This window comes from Sus scrofa, chromosome 13 (genome assembly GCF_000003025.6).
Source record: "Sus scrofa isolate TJ Tabasco breed Duroc chromosome 13, Sscrofa11.1, whole genome shotgun sequence".
Taxonomy (NCBI): domain Eukaryota; kingdom Metazoa; phylum Chordata; class Mammalia; order Artiodactyla; family Suidae; genus Sus; species Sus scrofa.
The window spans coordinates 96,793,934-96,812,879 of record NC_010455.5 but is presented as its reverse complement, the minus strand read 5'-3'; the positions used below and the strand labels follow the sequence as shown (position 1 = coordinate 96,812,879).

Sequence of the window (18,946 nt, the reverse complement as noted above, 5' to 3'; positions counted from 1 at the left end):
TATTCCACCCTTGTTCCAGTGAGGAAACTGAAAACAGAGATAAGTACCACCTAAGGTGGCATAGCTGCTAGGTCTTAACTGCTAGCCTTTGAGCCCCAGCAATATGGATCTGATTCTAGGTTGTTAGTCACTATACTGCCTCTCAACTGCCTACCCTGATGCCAAAAAAACTCCAAACCCCATCTTTTATTTTTCCCTTTTCTTTTTAAGGCCACACCTGCGGTGTATGGAATTTCCCTGGCTAGGGGTTGTCAAATCAGAGCTGCAGCTGCTGGTTTATGCCACAGGTGCAGCAACCTGAGATCCGAGCTGCATCTGCACCTTTTGCCACAGCTTGCAGCAATGCCAGATCCTTAGCCTAATGAGCGAGGCCATGGATTGTACCCTCATCCTCACGAACACTATGTTAGGTTCTTAATCTGCTGAGCCACAACAGGAACTCCTATCCTTTCTTTTCCAGTCCTCTTCCTTCCCAGCCACATCCACTCCATCAGTAAATCCTGCCAGATTAACCCCTGGCATATATTTCTCTCCATTGTTACACTATAGCCTTACGCTAAACCAGCCACTTCTCACTTGCATGAATGCACAGCCTCCCACCTGGTTTCCATGCTTGCTCTTGTACTCCCACTTCATTCTATTCTCCATGTAGCAGCCATGCAGACCTTTTAAAACAAATCAGATCAGTTCACTCTCTTACCCCACACCCTCTAATAGTTTCCTATTGCCCTCTGCACGAATTCAAAATTCTCACTAGGCTTTGGACACACTGGTGTATTGAATGAGTAAACAAAGGAAATCTAGCCTTTTAAGTCTAGGATCATATAAACAGTGGATCTATACTCTGACACTGGATTGCCATGAGGCAGCCTGCTTGCTAGGCAAAAAATTCTCATGAATGACCAGAGAGGGAAGAGGAAAATAGGAGAATTATATCTCAGAAGGCAATAATGTTCCAAGAACATCTCAAGTGTGTGAAATGTTGCTGAAAGGTCAAGAAAGAGCGCTATAAATTAGAAATTTATGCTGGTCAGAGCTGATTATTGCTTACAATCATTAGTTAAATAAGGAGGAGCTGGCTGCTAATTAAATTAAAGTGTAAGTGGGTTACAAAGGTGCCCAAATTAGAAAGTATATTTTATATAACCACTTTGGACATATTCACTAGTAATTGATAAATTATGTATCACTTTAAGTGAATTTTGTTCTTTTCATTACATATGTGAAAATGAATATATTCACAGTGTAAGATACTTAAACAAGTATATAGAGTAAAATAAGAGTTTCTATACATCCCTAACTCTCACTTCTAGAGGGAACTGTTACAATTCTATCAATCATTTATTTAATGAATGTAAATCCATATATACTTTTGTGTACATTCATATACATTTTTAACATGAACGGAATGATTTTTCTAATCGTATTTTTAATCTCTAAAATTCCTAATACCTTCTTTTTCATAAAAGCCTGTTCCTTCATCAATGGCTACAATCCTGGACATACTTTGAAGGATATCTTAACATTTAAAATTTATCTCAATGTCTTCTATTTGCTATTTAACAATTTTTGGGGGTGTTAAAAGTTTTACTTTGAGTTAAAAGTTTTACCAGAGCCTTTTGGAACAAGGTTGAAGAAGGTTTTTCTCACATATCTGGTAATCTTTGTTTGGCTATTCATCTTTGGCTTAAGATTCTCTGTTGACTTGTCTGCTTTGCTGTTTATTGCAGCCCTAGATTGTTTTTGAAGGCTGTGGTGAAGGGGAAGGGTATGGTGGAGGCACTGGAGCTTCATCTTAGGATGTGGGGACCCTGGCCTCTCCTGGGGTTCAGTAGCTACCAGCATCCTCAGCTTTAGCCCTCACATTCATTGCTTTATTCTGGGTGCAGATGCCTTGCAAATGCTGCTTCACACAGGACCTGGTGTTGGGGGCGGTGGGGGTTGGTGAAGGGCCAGTGGCTTTAATGTTCCAAATATTATTCTTCAGAGTGAGTTTCATCGGATCGCTTGCATCAGAATCATGTGCAGAGTACCATTAAAACTGCAGATTGCTCAAAGCCAGCCCAAACCCACTAAAATCAGAATACCTGTGGGAATGGAGCCCAGAAGCTGATTCTGGATTGGGTCTGTAGGGGAGAGGTCATACTGTAATTCACAGTTTCAGTAAACTCCCCAGTATTCTTCTGCAGATTGTCTTTCTCCTTCTGGCTTATTTCACTTAGTCTGAGAGTCTCTGGCTACATCAATGTTGCTGAAAATGGCATTATTTTGTTCTTTTTATGGCTGAGTAGTATTCCATTGTGTATATGTACCCTATCTTCTCAATCCTTTCATCTGTCAATGGACATTTAGGTTGTTTCCATGTCTTGGCTACTGCAAATAGTTCTGCAATAGGGGTGCATGTATCTTTTTCAATGAAAGTTTTGTTTGGATATATGACCAGGAGTGGGATTGCCAGGTCATATGGTGGTTCTAAGTTTTCTGAGGTACCTCCATACTGTTTTCCATAGTGGTTGTACCAATTTACATTTACACCAACAGTGGAAGAGGAAACCATTTTGTCCACACCCTCTCCAGAATTTTTTATTTCTTGATTTGTTAATGATGGCCATTCTGACTAGTGTGAGGTGGTAGGTACCTCATTGTAGTTTTGATTTGCATTTCTCTAATAATTTGTGATATTGAGTATTTTTTCATATGTCTGTTGGCCATCCATATATCTTCTTTGGAGAAATGTCTGTTTAGGTCCTCTGCCCATTTTTCAATTGGGTTGTTTTTTGTCGTTGAGTTGCATGAGTTGTTTGTATATTTTGGAGCTTAGGCCCTTGTCTGTTGCATTGTTGGAAAAGATTTTCTCCCATTCTGTGGGCTGTTTTTTAATAGATTCCTTTGCTGTGCAAAGCTTTTGAGTTTGATTAGGTCCTATTGGTTTATTTGCGTCTTTATTGTCATTATTCTAGGAGGTGGATCAAACAAGATGTTGCTGTGATTTATGTCAAAGAGCCTTCTGTCTATGTTTTCCTCTAGGAGGTTTATAGTGCCTGGTGTTATATTTAGGTCTTTAATCCATTTTGAGTTTATTTTTGTATGTGGTGTTAGATAGTGTTCTACTTTCATTCTTTTACATGTAGCTTTCCAGTTTGCCCAGCACCATTTATTGAAGAGGCTATGTTTCTTCCACTGTATGTTCTGTCCTCCTTTGTCATAGATTAGTTGACCATAGATACTTGGATTTATCTCTGGGCTTTCTATCCTGTTCCATTGGTCTATATTTCTGTTTTTGTGACAGTACCATGTTGTTTTGATTACTGTAGCTTTGTAGTATTTATTGTCTAAAGTTAGGAAGCTTGATTCCTGCATTTTCATGTTTCTTTTTTCAATATTGCTTTGGCTATTTGGGGTCTCTTGTGTTTCCATACAAGTTTTAAAACTTTTTGTTCTAGTTCTGTGAAGAATGTCTTTAGTAATTTGATAGGGATTGCATTTAATCTGTAGATTTCCTTGGGTAGTATAGTCATCTTGACAATATTGATTCTTCCAATCCAAGAGCATGGCATATCTTTTTCATCTGTTTGTGTCATCTTTGATTTCTTTCATTAACATTTTATAGTTTTCAGAATATAGGTCTTTTGTTGCTTTAGGTAACTTTCTTCCTAGGTATTTATTCTTTTTGATGTTATTGTAAATGGGATGTTTCTCTGATTTCTCTTTCTGATCTTTCATTGTTAGTATATAGAAATGCAATTGCTTCTGTGTATTAATTTTGTAGCCTTCAAATTTGCCAAATTCATTGATAAGTTCTAACAGTTTTCTCATGCTGTCTTTAGGGTTTTCTTAGTATCATATCATCTGTACACAGTGATAGTTTTACTTCTTTTCCAATTTGGATTCCTTTTATTTCTTTTTCTTCTCTGATTGCTGTGGCTAGGACTTCCAAAACTATGTTGAATAATAGTGGTGAAAGTGGACATCCTTGTATTTTTTTTTTTTGTCTTTTGTTGTTGTTGTTGTTGCTATTTCTTGGGCCACACCTGCAGCATATGGAGGTTCCCAGGCTAGGGGTCTAATCAGAGCTGTAGCCACCGGCCTACGCCAGAGCCACAGCAACGTGGGATCCGAGCCGCGTCTGCAACCTACACCACAGCTCACGGCAACGCCGGATCATTAACCCACTGAGCAAGGGCAGGGACCGAGCCCGCAACCTCATGGTTCCTAGTCGGATTCGTTAACCACTGCACCACGACGGGAACTCCACATCCTTGTATTGTTCCTGATCTTACTGGGAATGTTTTCAATTTTTCACCATTGAGAATGATGTTAGCTAGCTAACATGTTTTTTATTATGTTGAGGTAGCTTCCCTCTATCCCCACTCTCTGGAGAAGTTTTTTTTTTTTTTTTATCAGAAGAAGGTGTTAAATTTTGTCAAAAGCCTTTTCTTCATTTATTGAGATGTTTTTATTCTTCAGTTTGTTGATGTGGTGTATCACACTAATAGACGTGCAGATACTGAAGAATCCTTGCATCCCTGGGATAAATCCTACTCGATCGTGGTTTATGATTCTTTTAATATATATTTGGATTTGGTTTGCTAGTATTTTGTTGAGGATTTTTGCATCTATGTTCATCAGTGATATTGACCTATGATTTTCTTTTTTTGTGGTATCTTTTGTTTTGGTATCAAGGTGATGGTGGCCTCACAGATTCAGCTTGGGAGTGTTCCTTCCTCCACTATTTTTTGAAAAAGAGTTTCATAAGAATAGGTGTTAACTCTTCTGTGAATGTTTGATAAAATTTGCCTGTGAAGCCATCTGGTCCTGGACTTTTGTTTTTTTGGAAGATTTTTAAACACATTTTCAATTTCAGTACTTGTGATTGGTCTGTTCATATTTTCACATTCTTCCTGCTTCAGTCTTGGTAGGTGGTACCTTTATAAGAATCTGTCCATTTCTTACAGGTTGTCCATTTTATTGGCATATAGTTGCTTATAGTCATCTATTATGATCCTTTGTATTTCTGGAGACAGTTGTAATTTCTCCCTTTTCATTTCTAATTTCATTGATTTGAGCACTCTCCCTTTATTTCTTGATGACTCTAGCTAAAGGTTTATCAATTTTTTGGATCTTTACAAAGAATGAACTTGTGGTTTCATTGATCCTCCCTATTGTTTTCTTTGACTCTATTTCATTTATTTATGCTCTGATCTTTATGATTTCTTTCCTTCTGCTAATTTTGGGCTTTGACTGTTCTTCCTTTTCTAATTTTTTTAGGTATAAGGTTAGGTTGATCATTTGAGCTTTTTCTTCTTTCCTGTGATAAGTTTGCATTGCTATAAACTTTCCTCTCAGAACTGCTTTTGCTGTGTCCCATAGGTTTTGGGTTATATCTTCATTGTCATTTGCTTCTAAGTATCTTTTGATGTCCTCTTTGATTTCTTTTTATTTTTTTTGTCTTTTGTCTTTTTAGGGCTGCACCCATGGCATATGGAGGTTCCCAAGCTAGGGGTCCAATCAGAGCTGTAGCTGCTGGCCTCACCACAGCCACAGCAATGCCATATCCAAACTGCATCTACAAACTACACCACAGATCATAGCAATGCCAGATCCTTAACCCACTGAGCGAGGCCAGGGATCAAACCTGCAACCTCGTGGTTCCTAGTTGGATTAATTTCTGCTGTGCCATGAGAGGAATTCCATGATTTCCTCTTTGATTTCTTCAATGATCCACTGGTTTTCCAGTAATATAGTGTTTATCTTCCACAAGTTTGTGTTTTTTGCTATTCTTTTCCCTTATAGTTGATTTCTAGTCTTATTGCATTGTGGTCAGAGAAAATGCATGGGATAATTTCAACTTTTTAAGATTTACCAAGGCTTGATCTGTGGCCCAAAATGTGATCTATCCTAGAGAATGTTCCATGTGCACTTGAGAAGAATGTATATTCTGTTGCTTTGGGATAGAATGTTCTATAAATATCAGTTAAATCTATCTGGTCTAGAGTATCATTTAAGGTGTTTACTTGTTGATTCTCTTTGTGAATGATCTGTCTCTTGATGTAAGTGCGGTGTTAAATCCCCTGCTATTATTGTGTTGCTGTCGATTTCTCCTTTTATGGCTGTCAGAAGTTGCCTTATATATTGAGGTGCTCCTATGTTAGGTGCATATGTATTTACAATTTTTATTCCTTCTTGGCTTGATCCTTTAATTATTAGGTACTGTCCTTCTTTGTCCCTTGTGATTTTCTTTATCTTAAAGTCTATTTTGTCTGATATGAGTATTGCTTCTCCTGCTTTCTCTCGATTTCCATTTGCATGTAATATCTTCTTCCATCCTCTCACTTTTAGTCTGTATGTGTCCTTGGGTCTGAAGTGGGTCTCTTATAAACAGCATATATATGGGTCTTGTTTTTATATCCATTCAGTCAGTTTGTGTACAGCAGTCTTTCTTTTTAGTCTTATTAACCTATTATTTCTCTCTTTCTACATATATATACACAATAAAAGTTTATATCCCCTCTCTCTCTCATACACATGTATATTTAAAAATGTATTTCCTTTTACAGTTTTAAATAACATAAAATATAAATGTATAAAGTAAAAATGTATTTTCTAGATTGCTATCTCTATTTTAAATACGTATATATTTAAAAGCAATAAAGTTGCATTCCACACCACCCATGCATCCATGTTTTTCATTACTTCAGGGATGTTTTCCCTAAATTAATCTAGATATGACACAAATAAAATTTGCAGAAACTGTCATCCTTTTTCAGAGCATCACTAACACTCTTCCTCTTTAGCAAACATTACTGGTGACTTTTTGGACATGCACTATAGCTTTCTTCCTGGGCATCAGAGCCACACTGTCATCTGTTCTCAGGGTAAATCATGCATGACCTGAGCTAACTGTGGCCATTCTGTTCTGTTTGCCAGTGACTCATTTGGGAGAGGGTATGTAAAGAGTTCTAGCCAAAGAGATGTAAGGAGAGGGCTATTTGGTGTCTTTTAGGAAATTTATATCTTCTAAGGGGATACCAGAAAAACAGGCCCTTCCTGTTTGAGGTGGTTACACTTGGATGTGGTACCTGGAACTGCAGCCAACCATGAGCACAGGTGGCTTAGCCTTGGGGTGAATCCAGTGCTGGGGACAGCAGAATGGAGACTGAAAAAAGTAAAGATTATTGGTAATATTGTTGATCCACTGGATTGACTACACCCAAAATAACTACACCTCTGTTACTTATAGCTCAAAACATCCTCTATTTTCAAATACATAACAAGTTCTTACATACCTTGGAAAATATGTTCTTATAAATCTTAGGAAAAAATAACCTCAAGGTAATCTGTTTAAAAACTGCCTCTTTCCCCTAATTAAAATACCACAAAATATATATCCCAATATTTAAAAATCTTTAAACAAAAAAGTATCTAGAGTTGGATAGATGAAACTCATTCCTACCCCTAGCCCCCCAAAAAAGTGAGGATTAAAAATTTTAAAAAATCTGATTTCATGGCCCCTTCCAATTTCTTGCAGGCTTGGGCATGTATTGTGACTATCCAATTTATTATGAAATTACATGTCAAAAATTTTAAGTGAATTATTTTGACTTCAAAATGAATTTATCATAAAGCAGTGGCCATGTTACAAAATTGGTTTTAACCTATAAATAATATAGTACTTATATAATACAGAGGAGTTCCTGAGCACTGAGTCCTCTGAGCAGTCCCCAGGCTTGGGTCCTAGCCATCCACCCTATTCAACTTTATTATAGAACTGAAGGAGGATGGACAGAACAGAGATGGAAGAGCTAGGCACAGGCAGCACAGAGAAAGGTCCTCAGGATTTGGGACCATTTAAGTGGCACTCTCTTTCATAACTTAAATTTCTAAAAATGGATACAATGCCCATTTTCTAATTTTAAGATCTCATAGAGGTAGGAAGCACCAGTTTTATAAACTGAAACAATAGCATCAGCATTTCTACAATTGTACAGTGATTTCTTCCAGGTAATTCATTTGATGTACTTTAGTGAGGTGGTATATGTCTTTCTCCAATGCTAATCTACTCTGACTCTTATCATTTCTCAGCACTCAATGGTAAATTATATTAAAAATATAATTAACATCACAACAATTACTAAAGTAGCTTCTGTAGGTGGAAAAGGTCACAACTAGAAACAAGAAAAGTACAAATGGGAAAGCTCACTGGTAAAGGCAAACATAAAATAAAAGTAAGAAATCACCCATTTACAAATATGATGTCAAAACTAGCAAGCATGACAAGAGGAGAGTACAAATGCAGAACATTGAAAATGCATTTGAAATTAAAAGAGCGGCAATCCAAAACAATTCTGTACATATATAGACTGCTATATCAAAATCTAATGAGAGCTGCAAACCAAAATCTAAAATAGACAAACATATTAAAAAAGAAAAAGCAAACCAAATACAACACCAAATATAGTCAGCAAATCACAAAGAAGAAAACAAAAGAGGAAGGGAAGAAAAAAATATCTAAAATAATAAAGCCAAAGCAATTAAGAAAATGGTATAAGTACACACATATCCATAATCACACTGAATATAAATGGATTAAATATTCCAACCAAAAGACATGAACTGGCTGAATGCACACCAAAATAGGACCCCCATATATATATGCTGTTTACAAGAAGACACATTTCAGACTAAAGGACACATACAGACTGAAAGTAAGGGATGGAAGAAGGTATTCCACGCAAAGGAAAGCTGGAATAGCAATGCCCATATCAGACAAAATAGACTTTAAACAAAGAAAGTCACAAGAGACAAAGAAGGACACTACATAATGATCAAAGGGTCATTATAACAATTGTAAATATATATGCACCCAACATAGAAGCACCTCAATAAGAAAGGCAAATTCTAAAGGCATAAAAGGAGAAATCATCACCAATACAATAGTGGTTGACTTTAACACCCAATTTACATTAAAGGGCAGATCATCCAGACAAAAAATCAACAAGAAAACACAGGCATTAAATGACACCCTAGACCAGATAAGACTTAACTGATATTTATAGACCATTCCATCCCAAAGCAGCAGAATACACATTCTTCTCAAGTGCACATGGAAGAGTGACCAGGACATATTACATCTTGAGCCACAGATCTAGCCTTGGTAAATTTAAAAAACTGAAATTGTCTCAAGCATCTTTTCTGACCACAACACTATGAGGCTAGAAATCAACTACAAGAAAAAAGAAAAAAAAAAAAAAAACAACAGCAAAAAACACAAACTCCTGGAAACTAAACAATATAATGTGGCACTAGAAAAACCAATGGATCACTGAATAAATCAAAGAGGAAATAAAAAAAATACTTAGAGAAAAATTACAATGAAGATATGACAATCCAAAACCTATGAGACACAGCAAAAGCAGTTCTAATAGAGAAGTTTATAGCAATACATTATTATCGCAGGAAATAAGAAAATCTCAAATAAAAAACCTAAACTTACAACTAAGGCAACTACAGAAGGAAGAACAAAGCCCAAAGTTAGCAGAAGGAAAGAATCCATAAAGATTAGAGTAAAAATAAATGAAATAGAAATGAAGAAAACCATAGAAAAGATCAATGAAACCAAAATCTGGTTCTTCAAAAAGCTCAACAAAATTGATAAACCTTTAGCCAGATTCATCAAGAAAAACAGGGAGAGGGCTCAAATCAATAAAATTAGAAATGAAAAGGGAGAAATTACAACTGACTCCACAGAAATACAAAGGATCATAAGAGACTACCATAAGGGACTATATGCCAAAAAAATGGATAACCTAGGAGAAACGGACAGATTCTTACAAAGGTACAAACTTCTAAGACTGAACCAGGAAGAATTTGAAAATATGAACAGACCAATCACAAGTACTAAGATTGAAAGTGTGATTTAAAAATTTCAACAAACTAAAGTCCAGGACCAGATGGCTTCACAGGCAAATTTTATCAAACATTTACAGAAGAGTTAACACCTATTCTTCTGAAACTCTTCCAAAAAATTTCAGAGGAAGGAACACTCCTAAGCTGATTCTATGAGGCCACTGTCACCTTGATACCAAAATCAGACATGGGAGTTCCCGTCGTGGCACAGTGGTTAACGAATCCAACTAGGAACCATGAGGTTGCGGTTCGATCCCTGGCCTTGCTCAGTGGGTTAAGGATCTGGTGTTGCCGTGAGCTGTGGTATGGGTAACAGACGTGGCTCGGATCCTGCACTGCTGTGGCTGTGGCATAGGCTGGCATCTACAGCTCTGATTTGACCCCTAGCCTGGGAACCTCCATATGCTGTGGGAGCAGCCCAAGAAATGGCAGAAAGACAAAAAACAAAACAAAACAAAACAAACATACAAAGATACCCTAAAAAAGAAAATCACAGGTGAATATCACTGACCAACATAGATACAAAAATCCTCCATAAAATACTAGCAAAACAAATCCTCCATATAGTAAAAGGATCATACACCATGATCAAGTGGGATTTATCCCAGGTATGGAAAGATTCACATATCCACAAATCAATCACTGTGATACACTGCATTAACAAACTGAAAAAGAAAAACCATAAAATCATCTCAATAGATTCAGAAAAATATTTTGACAAAATTCAATACCCATTCCTGATAAAAACTCTCCAGCAATTGGGCATAGAGGGAACATACCTCAACCTTAAAAAGGCATATATGACAAGCCACAGCTAACATCATTCTCAATGGTAAAAAGCTGAAAGCATTTCTGCTGAGATCAGGAACAAGTCAAGGATATCCACTCTCACCACTCAACATAGTCCTACCCATGGCCATCGGAGAAAAAGAAAAAGAATCTCAATTGGAAAAAAAGAAGTAAAACTATCACTGTTTGCAGATAGCATGATACTATACCTAGAAAATCCTATAGACATTACCAGAAAACTGTTAGAGCTCATCAATGAATTTGGTAAAACTGTAGGACACAAAATTAATACTGAGAAATCTATTGCATATCTGTATACTAATAATAAAAGATCAGAATGACAAGTTAGGGAAACAATCACATTTACCATTATATCAAAAAGAATAAAATACCTAGGAGTAAACCTATCTAAAGAGAAAAAGACCTGTACTCTGAAAACTACGAGGCTGATGAAGGAAATAAATAAATAAATAAATAAAATTCAAAATGGATTAAGGACCTAAATGTAAGGCCAGATACCATAAAAATCCTAGAGGTAAACACAGGCAGAATGCTCTTTGACATAAATTATAGAAATATCTTGTTTGATCCACCTGCTACAGTAGTAATAATAAAAAAAAACAACCAAATGAGACCTAATTAAACTTCAAAACTTTTGCACAGCAAAGGAAACCATAAAAAAAAAACTGAAAGACAACTCACAGAATGGGAGAAAATCTTTGCAAACAAAGCAACCAACCAGGGATTAATCTCCAAAATACACAAACATCTCATACAGCTTTATATTAAAAATAACAGACAACCCAATCAAAAAATGGGCAGAAGATTTAAACAGACATTTCTTCAAAAAATACAGATGGCAAAAAAGCAGGTGAAAATATGCTCAATATCACTAATTATTAAAGAAAGGCAAGTCAAAGCTACAATGAGGCATCACCCCACACCAGTCAGAATGGCCACCATCAAAAAAGTCTACAAACAATAAGTGCTGGAGAAGGTGTGGAGAAAAAGGAACCCTAGTACACTGTTGGTGGGACTGTAAATTGGTGCAACCACTGTGGAAAGCAGTATGGAGATTCCTCAGAAAACTAAAAATAGAACTACCATTTGATCCAGCAATCCCACTCCTGGGCATCTATCCAGAGAAAACCATGACTCGCAAAGACACATGTACTCCCATGTTCATTGCAGCACTATTTGCAATAGCCAAGACATGGAAACACCCTAAATGTCCATCGACAGAGGCATGGATCAAGAAGAGGTGGTACATATACACAATGGAATATTACTCAGCCATTAAAAGAAAGAAATAATGGCATTTTTAGCAACATGGATGTTCCTAGAAATTATCATGCTAAGTTAAGTCAGCCATACAATGAATGAGACACCCACATCAAATGCTTTCACTGACATGTGGAATCTGAAAAAAGGACAGACCGAACTTCTTTGCAGAACAGATACTGTCTCACAGATATTGAAAAACTTATGGTCTCCGGAGGAGACAGTTTGGGGGGTGGGGGAATGTGCTTGGGCTGTGGGATGGAAATCCTGTGGAATTGGATTGTTATGATCATTATACAACTACAGATGTGATAAATTCATTTGAGTAATAAAAAAATTAAAAGACAAAAAAAAAGTCTACAAACAATAAATGCTAGAGAAGGTATGGAGAAAAGGGAACCCTCCTACATTGTTGGTGGAAATATAAATTGGTGCAACCACTGTGGAGAACAGTACGGAGGTTCCTTAAAAAATTAAATATAGAACTACCATATCATGTAGCAATCCCACTCCTGGGCATTCATCCAGAGAAAACTATAATTTGAAAAGATACGTGGACCCTATTGTTCAGAGCAGCACTATTTACAATAGCCAAGGCATGAAAGCAACCTGAATTTCCATCAATGGAGGAATGCAATATTACTCAGACATAAAAAAGAATGCAATAATTCCCTTTGCAGCAACATGGACAGACCTAGAGATTATCATACTGAGTGAAGTAAGAAAGGCAAAGAAAGACAAATATCATAGGATATCACTTATATATGGAATCTAATAAAAATGATAGAAAAAACTTTATTTATAAAACAGAAACAAAGTCACAAATTTCAGAACCAATCTATGGTCACCATAGGTGAAACCACTGGGGATGGGGGAAAGAATTGGGAATGTGGGAATAACATATACACCCTACTGTATAAAATGGATAATTAAGGAGAACCTACTGTATAGAACAGGAAAATCTACTCAAAAGTTTGTAATAATCTACATGGGAAAAAAGAATAAATATATTTATATGTACGATTCGCTTTGCTGTACACTTGAAACTAATATTGTAAGTCAACTATACTCCAATAAATTATATTAAAAATATATAATTAACAAAAAATACCACAAAACAGGTATTAATATTAAATGGGCTGTGGATGCACTAGGCAGCCTTACACATGAGGCATTCATATGGCCAAAGCCCTTCCAGCTGTTACTAGAGGGTGAGGACGCATGATGTTTTTCTGGCAATTCCCATCTTGCTTCTCTTTCATGTTTCTTCTCACCAAGAATATTCCTTGCTGGCCCAGTGAGTCATCCTAGAACCCCTTGTCCACTCATTCCTTCAACCCCAGCCATCACATACACAGATAGTTGAATTATTATTTACTAATGACCACAGTGTTCTACTAAAGCATGAATATTTGGTTTTTTCTTGGCTTTTGAAAATAAATTATTTTGCTACAAATAATTAAAGTATACATTCATTTGATAGAGTATTTGGGGAATTTATTCTTCCTTGTGCTGTCAAGAACTTTTTTGAACATATTGTTCTTAGGAGCAGTCCATAGTCAACACAATATTTGGTTGCTAAGCATTCTAAATATTTATATTTCTTATGAGGTTCACCATTCTAAAATACAGGAACTGAAAACCAAAGCTACCAGGTTATATACCACAAAGTAAAAGAATTTACTTACTTTTCAAAGATTACCTAAATTCTATTTTAGCATTTTAGATGTACTACATTTATATTATAATTTTTGAAATTTCTGAAATAAAATCATTTTTAAAAGAAATAGTGTCCGGGATATTTTACAAGGGCATTTTCTTATCATTTGTTTTCCAATATTTTCTTTCTCACTTATATAAAGTATAAGTACTCCAGTATTTCAAAGATACTCAACAGTCTTTTTCAACCTAAAACTTCAATGTTGTTTCTTCTAAAGTGATCATAAAAGTTCAGAGAACTTTAAGTTACTACATTTGAACACCCAGGGAAAATTTTAATACATGGAAAGGTAAGTTTCTTACTGAGATGAAGAAACATTTCATGTATTTAAAAATATTTACAGGTCCTTCAATATAGGCCAGAAAAGTAGCTGAGAAAAAAAATCAGCAGACTATACCCACACAACCAAATTACTGCCAAAAGAGTCACAGAGAACACATGGGGGTCTTTCTAAACTCTTACAAATTGTTTAATGTTCACCATCTTACGTGAACTTTTCTTTATAGCTGTCCATCTCAGTCACTGCCTTCTGAAGTTTTAGTCCAAGTGCTTCTACTTGACACTGTAAATCTGGAATGACAATGAATTCGTCTGATTAGTACATTTTAAGTGTCCAGATATTTTCAAAGAGTAAACCACATTCTTAGAGTTTCCACGCAGCTCCTGAAGAATAAAACAGCTGTTATTCTATGTTGCTTGGATGATCATATGCTGCTCCTCCTTGCTCTGAAACCCCACAAAATTAATGGGTTTTGACATACTCAATTTATCGGCTTCATTCTGTCCCCAGTATCATGCTAATTTCCAAACAGCTAATAGACTAAAGTTTACTAAATTAGACTAAATTTTTCCTTTTCAAAGGAAATGTATGTCTCTGGCACTCATACGAATTCTTGATCATGTGACTCACTTCCAAAACTCTCGACTGCCTGAGCTAGCTGGAACTAAGAAGTATTGCAGAGGCCTCCCAGTAGAACTGAAATAGATAAACCATGTGCAAGGTGTTCAGTAAAGAATCTGTTAACTCTAGGTAGCATCTAATAAACATTTTAATGACTTTCAAAGCCAAGAAAATACAAGTATGAAACTGGCTTCCATAGAGCCTTGTAGTGGGAAATTCAAGTAGGGTTTGAGGAAGATTATTCAAGCAACCATGTTTAACACCCACGGATGCACAACTAAAATTAGGATAGAAAAAATAAATGGCTTGAATGATCTGAGTCCTGCCATTAGCTTGTGTGTGTTGACTAAGATCTGAATGCCAGCCCCTTATAGCCCTTGTTGTTATTCTTTGGGAAGAAGGTGTAAAACAAACTTACACAAGTGGACTGTCGATTTCTAAGAAGAAAATAATTTAAAACACTGGAATTTATCAAATTTCCGTGTTACATCTGTTCAGGTGTTTTAATAACATTTTTAAGAGTAAACTTTAAAATCTTTATGCATCCATATAAATATAGAAAATTTCTGTATGTATCTTCAATCTGCCTTTTTAACTTTGTTTTATGAAGATGAGTCAATTCCTTAAATCAGAAAATAAATTTACTCTAAACAACCTTTTTTTTTTTTGCTTTTTATTCCCATACTTGTGGCATATAGAAGTTCCCAGGCTAGAGGCTGAATCAGAGCTGCAGCTGCTGGCCTATGCTACAGGCATAGTAATGCCAGATTCAAACCACATCTGCAGCCTACCTACACCACAGCTTGCAGCAATGCTGGAACCTTAGTCCAGAGTGAGGCAAGGGATTGAACCCGCATCTTAATGGATAGTATTCGAGTTCTTAACCCACCAAGCCACAACAGGAACTCCCAAACAACTGTTTTAATTATAATTCCCTAGATATTGGTATAAATCTTTATGTTTATCTAGCATGTTCATACATTAATGTTGTCCCTCAAACTGCCACATAGAATGAACAGCCCCATTTTTCATCTGAGGAAAAATGAGATATTCTCTGATTCTCTTGTCTAGAATCTTACAGTGAGTAAATGCAAGAGCCAGCAGTCAAACTGACAAGATTTTAAACTCAGGTAAGGGGATCAATTTGTGAGAATGGCTCCTTGAATAAATAAATAATTCAATATGGACTTACTTGATAGATAATATTTGTGCAGTATATATTTTCCACTTATTATATGAGAAAGGATAAAATAAGATATATATATAGAATTTAGTTTTAAGTGTAACCTTTTGAAACAAGGCAATCTCTAATGAATGGTGCATAAAATGTATGTTATTAAGTACATGCGGGTTTGCAGGGTTTCCTATCCACACAGGCACAGATAAAACATTTCCACACATCCTCAGAAAATAAGGAAGAAAGTTGATGTTTGTTGATAGTGTACTATTCCAGGTACTATGCAGGGTGCTTTCTCCTATATCATTTGATTCATAGTCAAATTATCATGAAGAACAGATATACATTTTATTTTTACCTGAAGGCTCTAAGGATCAGAGTAATTAACTAACTTACCAAAGGTCAAAGAGCTAGTTAGAAGTGATTCAGCATTTCAAACTCAGATTGGCTTTATTTTCCTCTCTTAGACTATCAAAAATAAAAGCTACAAAGGGATATGATATTTGTCCATGAAAATGTGGTTAGTGTGATTTTAATCTGTTTAGCATATCCTATAATCTTGAGAAGTATACTTCACACAAATAAAAAGCATTATTTATTACTGCATAAAATATTTAGTAAATTAGTGGACTGTCTAACTCCAAGAGGTGGTTTAGATTTTAATTTTTTTTTTTTTGGCTGCACCTGCAGCATATGAAAGTTCCCAGGTTGAACCCCACACCATAGCTGTGACCCAAGTCACTGCAGTGACAATGCTGGATCTTTAACCCACTGTACCACAGAGAACTCCTAGATTTTAATTTTTGAAAGTTTTAAAATTTATATATTATAATAATTAAAGATATTAAGAAAAATGATATAATTGTGACTGACTTTACAGCACTGACATCAGAGAGAAAAAATATGCCTTCCTATTAAATGTCTCTCGGTGCTTTGGTCAGGATATAATCTTAAACTAGAGGAAGAATGGATCTGAGCCCATATGATAAATTCTATGTTATTACTTCTAAATGCAGCTATTGTTAAGAGGAAGAATTGATTACTTTAAAGATAAGCTCCAAAGAATTGGTACTTGATAGATGAATTTTTTGCAGTTAATTCTCAGTTACCTGATAATTGGTGGAATAGCAGCTAATTCAAAACCCATTTTTATAGCATTATGAGGTATTCTTAGGATCACATTTGAATATATTTGTGCATCACAATTCCAAAATCTACTAGATTTAAAGGAAAATAAACCACATACTGTGACCCAACTCAAGAAAGGGAAAGCTATTATAATTTGCAGTATTATTTTCCCTCTGTATGCACCTCAGTCTCCCTTTCTCCATATTTCAAGATAAACACAGATAGCTTAGTCTTTAAATCACAGTGCCAACCAATGAGTAGGGAAGCCATTTCCTTCAGATTATTCACTATGTATTTACAGCATCTCTGAGTGAAAATAGGAGAAGCAAATAAATGTTTTGCTTTAAAACACAGAAACCTCTGAAGGCTGTCATGAGAAGTAAATAGGAACAGTAAATATAAGTAATGTCAACAAATAAATCATTTTACTTAAGGAGAGAAGATATCACATTGAATTGAGAAAAATTATTTATGATTAATCCATAATGTAAACAGTCCACCATGTATAATTAGGAGTTAGTTAATATATTCTCATAGCTTTTTTTTTTTTTTTAAAAAAAAACCTTTGGTCACATTTTCTCTTATAAAGAAGTGTTAAGAATTGTTTTCAAAATACATAGAACATACTTAACTGTTCTGAATGAGGCATAAGTATCTTAACTGGTTTATTATTGGTTCTGATAGACCAGTATGGTCCTTTGTTTCTGGAAGCAGAGTGCCCAGTTCCTGTCCTTAATAAATAAAGGCACATAGTTAGGTCAAGCGGCAGAGAGATTAAGCCACCTGCACAAGACAGCTCCTTAGGTTCCTGAGGCAAGGAGTTCTTAAATAAGTGTATTGTTCTGTGCAGTCCTTCTCTATAGTTAAATAAATTCAACTTCAATTTTCTTCCATTCAGCATGACATTGGATTATGAGGCAAAAGGCCCTGGATGCCTACAAAAAGAAAGGAAGCATTGGCTTTAAACGCCATGCAGATGTAAGGCGGAACCCATGGAAACAATCCAAAATTTACAACAGCAAATTCTACTAGAATGTGACTGTGTTCTTTGCAGATATTAAATAAGAAGCAAATGATTTTAAATGAATAAGACAAAAAGGAGCTCTTAGCCTCTCTTCATATGAAGCCAGCTGCTTGCTGGATAATATTACACAGGCATCAGATTTGGGGTAATTAGTCATTTAAGAGAATCCTGTTATTCCAAAAGGTTCCTAGAAACTACAAATATAAAAGGTATTCAGAGTTAGCTATTTTACAGCAGGGTATAAAACTTTACAGTCACTTGGAGGGTATATTAAGTTAGTATAATGTTTGAGAAAACAATAAACAAAACCTTTATAGTGGAAAGATATTTCAAGCTTTAAGCTTTCTGGATAAAGAAGACACCCCCCCAAAAAAAATCTGATTCAAAGGGCAATATGATAGAAAATTACTCCAGGTTCAGGCAGCAGAAGAGAGGAAAAAGTAGGCAGAAGAGTTGGCACCCAGAGATCCAGATCCAAGAGAATATATTTTAATTTAAAAAGTGAGGGCTATGTATTTTTTTAATGGTAGAAACACTTGAAGAAAAGGAAAAACAAAAGCTCACCACTCTTTTAATACACTCCTAAAACAGAATAACAGAGGTGGAGTGCATAAACTCTAAAGCCAGATTGCCTAATTTCAAATCCTAGCTCAGCTTCCTATTAACTAAGTGACTCAGGGTACTTTAGTTTCCTATCTATAAAATGGTTATTATAGCATAGGATTGTTCTGGTAATTAAGTGACTTAATATATGTAAAGAGGGGAACTACTGGCTGTCATCACTGAGGGTGGTAATAAGGCCATTCCCCTTGTCCAACTTCTGGTCTGAATCTTCTCACTTTTCACTTGAGGACCTTGTTCTTGCAGTTGGACCTGGTGTCATCAGTGGTTATCTTTGTATGAGGAAGAGTAAAAATGATGGTTTTAACTGTATATTTTTTAAGAAATAATCTACAGAGTAACTATGGCAAAAATATTAAAATTTGTAAAGTACAGGTGATGGATTCGCACAAGTTTATT

General features: G+C 35.7%; 1 protein-coding gene across 3 annotated transcripts in view; it reads right to left on the bottom strand.

Annotated features, from left to right (window-relative positions):
• The window catches only part of LEKR1 (leucine, glutamate and lysine rich 1), a 241,648-nt gene that overhangs the window by 69,830 nt on the left and 152,872 nt on the right, over window positions 1–18,946 (bottom strand). For all 3 annotated transcript variants that reach the window (XM_021069706.1, XM_021069708.1, XM_021069707.1), the window contains one exon: window positions 14,185–14,266. In XM_021069706.1, coding sequence (XP_020925365.1) covers window positions 14,185–14,266 — 82 coding nt within the window. The remainder of the gene's footprint in view (window positions 1–14,184; window positions 14,267–18,946) is intronic.